This window comes from Arctopsyche grandis, chromosome 7 (genome assembly GCF_051622035.1).
Source record: "Arctopsyche grandis isolate Sample6627 chromosome 7, ASM5162203v2, whole genome shotgun sequence".
Taxonomy (NCBI): Eukaryota; Metazoa; Arthropoda; class Insecta; order Trichoptera; family Hydropsychidae; genus Arctopsyche; species Arctopsyche grandis.
The window spans coordinates 26,885,804-26,894,713 of NC_135361.1; the positions used below are offsets into that span (position 1 = coordinate 26,885,804).

At 34.9% G+C, this 8,910-nt stretch overlaps 1 protein-coding gene across 1 annotated transcript; it reads left to right on the top strand.

The window, feature by feature from the left end:
- The first annotated feature begins 1,095 nt into the window (after window positions 1-1,095).
- Window positions 1,096-4,754, top strand: Fer1HCH (ferritin 1 heavy chain). Its single transcript, XM_077434840.1, has 5 exons — window positions 1,096-1,310; window positions 3,955-4,097; window positions 4,177-4,311; window positions 4,381-4,515; window positions 4,588-4,754. The coding sequence occupies exons 1-5, from the start codon at window positions 1,241-1,243 to the stop codon at window positions 4,744-4,746; spliced, it is 642 nt and encodes a 213-aa protein (XP_077290966.1). The 5' UTR covers window positions 1,096-1,240; the 3' UTR covers window positions 4,747-4,754.
- Window positions 4,755-8,910: the final 4,156 nt, after the last annotated feature.

Below are 8,910 nucleotides of genomic sequence, written 5' to 3' on the forward strand. Positions count from 1 at the left end.
TTAGTAGTCACCGGAGCCTGAGGGGGCCGTGTATTGTTCAAAGGTTGTAAATGCATTGTTAAAGGTTTGCCGAACAATGGATAGCACTGTGACTATCCTACCTCTATTTATTAGTTTTATTTTATGTAATACTAGTGTTGCGCCCGTTGATATTTCGACGGGTGGTTTTGGAAAGAAATAAAGGCAGCCCCGCAGCCCGTATAGACGAGCCGCGACTGAAGAGAGCAACAAAAAAAAAAATGGTTGACAATAGTGAACTATGTTTTGTGTGAAAAACATCAACAAACGCCGATTTCTAGTTCTTACCATAATAATTGGTTTTTGAGCGTGGAGCCGCTATACTAGCTATACTAAAAAAGTAAAAAAGTTCCCACTAAATGAGGATCGAGAAGCTTCCATCCACCGTAGTGTGCAGATAATGATGCAAAAAGTGGAAACTACAGAGAAATGTTATATTAATAGAAGTGACTTTAGGCGTCATATTGTTGTCAAGTGACGATTGTCCACAGACAATCCTAAATAATTTTACCATCAATCGTATTTGATGCTTGGTGTTCGACGTATGTCCGATAAAAACTTATCTGTTTGTTTAGGCCTTGTTCATAGTCTCGACAATGTCGCTGTGAAAAAAACGAAGAAGTGTCGCTGTTCATACTAATGTCTAATAGTGTTCATAGTAAGCGCGACAGTTAGTCGCGCTCACTATGAACACTATTAGACATTAGTATGAACAGCGACACTTCTTCAATTTTGTCGCAGCGACATTGTCGAGACTATGAACAAGGCCTTATATTACTCACAAGATCGGCAAGAATCGGTAAAAATTGCACAATACATTCAAAAACACACAATAAACAAAATGGGATACATTATTATAAGCAAAATTGATCCGATTGTATTCCGTGCGTTGTAGCGTATTTATAGAGACGTATCGCGTAATATTGACAACAGTTATTTCTTCGTAAGGGCCCTTCTATTATTACTACATTTCTCTGGGAAACTAGTAAAAAAATGGACATAAATGAAACGGAATCGAATACGAGACACTATTGGTATATTTGTATGTACGGCGCAATAGCGTGACGTCACAGAATCCCCCCACTCTCGATATTCTGATGGCGCGTTTGTTGTTCGAAGAGAGAAGCAGTCGCCTTCTGCTCCAGTGCGTGCAAAGGTCGTCCCTGTCATATTCGCTCGGTTCGTTGTCTGTTCAACATTCTCACACTCAACTTCCCAAGAAATGGCTGCGACGATCACCTCGCTGTTAGTCCTTCTGGCTGTGGCGGCTTTGGCCGATGCCAAGTTGCAATGTGAGTACATCTTTTGTAATAAACACTAACACCAAATATATACCACAATACTAATCGCCAATACGGGGCCGGCTGTCACTTGCGCGCTGTCAAAATGTAGGGTGACCATGCGATCTCGTCCCTCAAATCGGGACTTGACAGTTGCTCTCACATCTTCCACTTAGGCTTTTTCATCATATTCATTTTCGTTATATGATTGTTCTGTGCAAACGTTTGAAAATTTTTGGAGCTACAAAAAAATAATCATACTTTTCGGACTTTTCTTTTGGGTCTTTGCATTTTTTTTTGTTGATATTCAAATTTAATAGACGTATTTAAAGACTTGTCCAATATGCGGTGACGCTTATTAAATATTTCAGTTTTTTTTTGCAACCGGTCTATTCAAATAAATAGAAAGTCGTTTTGAAGAAACTAGATCACAATTTGTATATGGAAATTGTCTCAATTTGAATAACATGCGCTTTTTAAATTGTGGACATTCATACTTTTTTTATTAGCATCTTTACACTATTGTGTATTTGTAGTAATACTTCTTTTATTCAATATTCATATATATTAATTGGCTCATTCCAAATCCATACTTGCAAATGCGCAAGTCTTCTTTTTGTTCCATCAGTTTTGCCAACGAGAGAAAACTTTCTTTCAAAATGGCCGCCGGTTTTTTTGAAATTGCCTATGGAACCTGATAGATTGTTGCAGAATATAGTCGGATTTGCAATATTATGCGACCTTGAATACGATTGTGCGCCGTTGGCGTTAAATTCGCCATCCCCACTCGCTTTGTATCACTTTCCATCAACTTTGACCTGGCCGATGGAAACAACAACAATGGACGCCATCTTTTCTACCACAAAAACGATAATAACAACAATAATCAATATGCGACTCTGCATCACCGTGACTTTGCACTTTGCTTGCGCATTAATCATGCTAAAATGGCGCGTGATCGACACTTCCGTTCTACAAATCTCGGAAAAAAAATTGCACATCATTCATGGCTGTCATAGATTGGCCGCCATTTTGTTTCTAATTTGATTGGAAAATCCCCTTTTTTTTCTTACAATTTAATGATCTGCTGTAATAGATGCTCCGCCATTTTGTTTCTAATTTGAATGGAAAATCCCCTTTTCTTTCTTTCAAATTAATGATAGATTAGATACGCCGCCATTTTGTTTATGATTTTATTAGAGAATCCCCGTTTTGTATCAGGTTAATGTTTTATTTTTATGTCAATTACATACATATATAGAGATAATGAAATAATTTGATATTAAATGTTACACGTTCTGGTACATTTGTTTATGTTTGCCGAGATAAACTATCACGGTTTGTTGATTTATCTGCGAAATGCACACATGAAACAAAATATGTATTCCGAGGTTTCGGAGAATAACAAAAACAAATTTTCAACGTAGTTGTAAAGCTCAAGAGTTTTTGGACGATGACCAAAAGTTGACACTGTCTTATTTTGAACGCTAATAGCTATATACGACTTGCCGGTACAAATATTCTACGTCTTCAGAACTGTATGCTTTTAAAACTAAAATAAAAATCGTTCCGTAAAGAAAAAAGATTTGAGTAATATTGTATTTCAAACATTGTAACTTTATGATGCGATTTTGTACATATAATACGGACATATTTATTAAATGCTTATTCAATACTGTGCTAGTATATATGCAATATCAATTAAACTACTTAACTTTTGGCTTGAGAAAAGCTGAGTAGATCTAGCGATTAAATAATAAATAACAATTGCCAAGCAATGAAATTATCACGATAACTATTGGGTATAAAAATAATCATTTATTTTTGCTTATGATATGTCGAATATGATGAATTGAGGTATTACAGATTGAAACATACATAAAGAGATTGAAATGGCAATGGGTGGGCCACGTGGCTAGAAGAATGGACGAAAGAAGTGCTTGAATGGTACCCGAGAGAATGCAAAAGGGTAAAAGGAAGACCGCAGGGAAGATGGATAGACGAAATTAGGAAAATGTGTGGAGTGAGATGGATGAGAGTTGCGCAAAACAGAGACGAGTGGAAGCGTGTCGGAGAGGCCTTCATCCAGCAGTGGATGGTTATCGGCTGTAGATGATTATGATGATATATGTACACTTAAGATTTATATTATAGTTGTTTTTATTCTTTACAAAATGAATGATTTTCTTGTAGATTGAATAATTTTTGTAGAACTATAATACAAACTGAATAATTTTGAGGGAAAAAAACGTATTTACAATATTAAACAAAGACTTATATGAATAAAATATGAATCGTAAGTCATTTATGTGCTGTTAAGTATTCCGATGATTCATCACGTATGCTGAATAATCGCCCTTTGTCCTTTGTGGAGTGAAAAAAAAATAGAACTAACGTTCAATCGCAAACAAACACGTGTTTTGTTGTGCAATACTTCCATTGTCCCTTTGTGAGACATATTTTTAGATACCGAAGCCAAATATGAAAATTGAAACCGACATTGTATCAATGTCGTAAATTTTCATTCGAACCTTCATAATTATTTGATGAATTAAATATTTCATCATGTTGCAAATGTTATATATATATATATATATATATAAACGACCATGTCACGTGTTTCAATGACTCATTTAAGAATTTCCTCACTTTTCAGGTCAATCTAAACCGGCTGATATTCCGACCGATTGGATTACCATGCAAAAAACATGCACCAACGCCATGAGAGAACAGATTCAGATGGAAATCAAAGCATCCATGGAGTACTTGTCGATGGGAGCCTACTTTTCGAGGGATACGGTGAGAGTATTTTACATATTTATCATACATTTAGATTTATATTGTTCGCTTTTGTTTACCGTATCCTTTCCCGTTGCAGGTTAACCGACCGGGCTTTGCTAAAATGTTCTTCGAAGCGTCATCAGAGGAGCGTCAACACGGAATGAAACTCATCGAGTACTTGCTGATGAGAGGAGAGCTGACCAGTGAGATTAGCAGCCTCATCAGAGTACCGGTTAGTGAATTGGGAATAATTTAACAAATATTCAATATTTACTATTATTAAAGTGTATTCGTATTTCAGATTCCCAAGAGACTTGAATGGGAAAACGGTGTGACTGCTTTGAAAGCAGCTTTGAATTTGGAGGCTGAAGTTACAAAGAGTATCCGAAACTTGATCAAGATCTGCGAAGATTCCGAAGAGTTCAATGATTATCATGTAAGTTTGTTGCTATTATTAATTAATTGCATCAAATGCTGAATTCAACTGATTTATTTGTTTATTTGACAGCTTGTGGATTATCTTGCCGGTGATTTCTTGGACGAACAATACAAAGGACAGAGAGATCTTGCTGGTAAATCTTCTACCCTCGATAAGATGATGGCGAACAACGCCCTCCTCGGAGAGTTCCTCTTCGACAAGAAACTCCTTAAAGGAGAACTCATCTAGTTATTAAATTTACATTCAATACTCGCCACCTGTTCTTAATCTATCATTAAATCAGCCAGTGTTTACTTTATCTATACATAATCCAAAATCAGATTTCTAGATGCCATAATTGAACGATAATCGTTCTTCAAACGTTGTCGTTCACGGTATGTACCTGTTGCTAAGTGATGCGTCGAAGATTGTATAGTTTTACAGTCTAAAGTTTTCTGCCACTACTACTAGTACTGTATTTTGTATTACACATATTTGTAAAATAAACATTGTATATTTGTTTGTTTATTAAAAAAAGGTTAACAACAATGAATTGTGATTTCGTATTTTATTTATCCTAGTAAAATATGTCTTTTTTTATATAATATATATAGAATGTTTCCATTTGTTTTGTATTTCATTATAAAGTTTTGTAGAATATTAGGATATTACAATAAATTTAATTTTTAGCATATATGATCTTTCATTTATAGTACGTAACTAATTTAATTTAACTGAAGAATCAACGAGTTCAAAATATAGAGATGCCATTTTTTATATATATATATTTGTTTTTCGCTGTATGTATTGTCTTATAAGTTAAAATTAAATGATATAAAATGGGAATGATATTGAGTTTTAAATTTGACATACACTTTGGATTCAGAAAATAATGTTTTTGATAATTAAATAATTATACTACAATGTTGAAAATAATGAAGACAATTCAATTCAATATTATTATACTGATATGAGTATTTTTATCATGAATAAGATATCACATGGAAATCTTGGAAAGTACGTACATCTTATATATATATGTAGATGCCGAGTGTGATAGTAAATAAAAGATGTGTTCAATTGCAAAACTTCAATCTTATAAAATTGTTGGTGATGTCAAATATGGTTATTAACATTATCATAAAAAATTTAAATTCTGAATCTCAATTCATTATGGATTGCCGGAATTTTTTACAAACAGTAAAAATATTATAATAGGTTTTGTAAATTAAACATATGTATCTCCTAAACCTTTCTATCAATTAAATTGAAAATTGGAATACAGATTTTTTTATAGTTGTCTTCGACCGTATGATTTATCAGATCGGTGATCATTCTATGTTTGAGACTAACATACGTAAGTCTAATTTCTAAACAAGTACTAATTTCCAGTTGGTTTCTTCTTTTTTCGTGATGAGGTATGATCCACGTTTTAATAAATAGGAAGATGGGAAATCAATCAGCATGTTCTGTATAGTGCCTCATAATGCAGGATATAAACTTGGTATCTGTTTTTGTCACCAGAATTTGTGGTATCCTTGTTAAAACAATGGTTTCAGTTTCTCGTTTGTGGATAATTCAATAAATTGCCTCTGTTTAGTATGGATTCATCTCAGTTTGTGGGTCTACTTTCAAAAGGGTCCCAATCTGGGATAACCAAGTGAAGAATGTCTTCAAATCTTTGACTGTGGTCAGAATGAAGAACCGTTGACAATAAGCAAGCAAATCTCTATCTCGTTTTTGCAGTTTTAAATGATTTGGAAAGAGCATTCTCATCTCCCCAAGTTTTGTTTGTATAGAAAAATTTTAGTTTTGATTTAATTTTATTGATCTATTGAAGCTGTTTCATTTTTTGAATTAACCAAATTGAGTCGCAAATCATTGTCTTTACTCTCCAGGAATTCCAAAACTGAATCAAAGAGTGCACTTTTGTGCGATTTTATGCATACAATCGATACAAACATGCAGTTTTAGACAACCAACAAACTTCGGTGCTAAGTTGCAAACAATTATAGTCTTCATCAGTGGCGGATAAAGTAAATGAGGGGGCCCTAGGCGCATTTTAAATTTGAGGATTTAATATTTCAGTAAAAAAAATGCTGTCATCGTTTTTTACCATGCTTTTCAGTATATGGTTTTTCATAAGGATTTTAAAAAACCATATTTTTTTTATTTATTTACTATATGTACTTGAAACACCAACAGCTTTTGGAATAAAATAGGTACTGTAAGGCAGGTAAGGTATGTTGACCGTATCACGGTCTAAGAAAACACCGTTTGTGTTTGTAAGAGGATCGTTTATTTTTGTTCAATTGTTACAATGGTATGTACGAAGAGGTTGAGCTTCGGAGAAGTGAGCTGGTTGAACTCCAGAGGTTCACTCTGGTATTGGGAGCTGGTGCCTCGCTTTATATATGTACGATCTGACTTGAAGCGTGCCGTGTGCAGATGCATTGTCTTCATTTCCAGGACACGTTTTGATCTGTTTTCGAGGCACGTGTCTTCGGTACACGTTTGGTTTATAGCTATGGGGTCAGCGCCGGGACGTCGTTCGTTTGAGAATCGGGTCGTGTGCCACGCGTAAACGACTTTTTAGGACACGTGTTACAGTTTCCTGATGACATCACTGTTGGGTTTTGTTCCGTTTACGATCGAGCGATGAACTCTTTCTTCTGGAATGGTCGAAGGGGACGTTCCCCTTGGGTTATGCATGTTTGTACAGGATCGATGATGAGATCACTGGTTTTGATTCTTAATAGCACAAGTTGCGCTTCTCCAATTTTCTCCTCCGAAACTGGACCAATTTTTAAAAAAATTTCATCATCGGTATGAGAAAGATATTTTCTGTGCAACTATGCGCATATTTTTTTTAAAAATCGACCGTTAAATAAGCACGCTGGACTCTTTTCGTGGGTGTAAAAAAGAGGCGATTTTATAGATGTTTGGCGGCTCCTAGCTCCTATAAAAAATAGCTAATCAAAAAAATAAAAGCACAGATGCATGCCAATGGTGGATATCCATAGCATATTAAAAAATAATTTCTCTAGTGTCATAATTGAGGAAGGGAGAAGTGTAATACGTTTGTATGGACAAGGCGCTGGTGTCCAGCCCTCTTAAGGGTTTATGTTACATTCTTGATAGTACACAACATGTACATATAAAGAAGAATCTTATTGTTATATAATTAGATCAGTCAAACGTTTTAAAGTAAGCTGACAAAGGATGTAACTACATATGTAAGTAGTGGGTTCAAATTCCAATAAATTATAATATCTTCTCTAATTCGTGTACCAATCGGTTTCAAGATAAAAAGACCCACTCATGATATGCTACATCCGTAACATTCAAACTGTTCAAGTTATCACTAAGCAACAGTCTCACATATTCGGCTGATTAATATTATCAACAGCAGTTCAAACAAAAACACATCTAATCTTGAATCTAAATTTTCAAGTTAGATGCTTGTATTCGAATCGAGATAGCAACAATGTAGAAATAAAACAAGACATATCGGTTCGTGCCATCACTCGGTCGCGAGATAACACTTGAGACGGTAAAAATCACAATTGACATTCAAAATGTTACGTGCACCCTTACCAATCATAAGTTCATCGATGCCAATGTCACTAATCGACATCAGATAATAACTATAGTAATTAGATATATGTAGTGATACAACGGGAAAAGAAATTTTAGTTGTTGAGATTGTTTGTATTGATTGCTATATAATTTCAAGAGGATTATCTCGTCACGTAAGGATCATGGAGATAGCCGTTCAAATTCCAAATCTTGGTATACATCTACGGCACGTTCGGAGTCAAGTTAAATAAATATCAACAAAATAATAGATTATCTGTATTATGTGAGGCGTCAAGATTTAATTTATCGCTAATTGAATCTATCACTTTACTTAATATTCGCTAATAGTTATAATGTTGATATTATCGCAATAGTTGAATGTTAAATACTGTTGCATAGGGGTTGGTTCAGGATCCAAATGAAAGGCTAAAGTCGCTTCACAGCATTTATTCAACGATTCAAGAGGTCCACACGGATTCACCGCTCCACTCCAGAATAATCTGATCTACCGTGTGTATCTCCTTGTAAAGGACAAGTTGCCCAGCACAGCTTCCCTGATCCATTGTGTCTATTTCATCTATATCTATATTTAGCCAGCGGCATATTTCGGTCGTTAAGCTTCTGCTTAGCGGGTTTGATCCCAGGGCCGGGCCTCGAGTGAAAATTAATTTTTCAGAGTATGCTTTTGGATTTGTGACTCCAGGTTGATCGTTTCCTATCAGAGTTTGCCAATTTTCTCTGATTTCATTGTTGAAACGGTTCCCAGTAAAAATTGGCTAAAATCCCTCCTATATACAATATGTCCTTCCTATATAGATACATTAAATAAGTGTG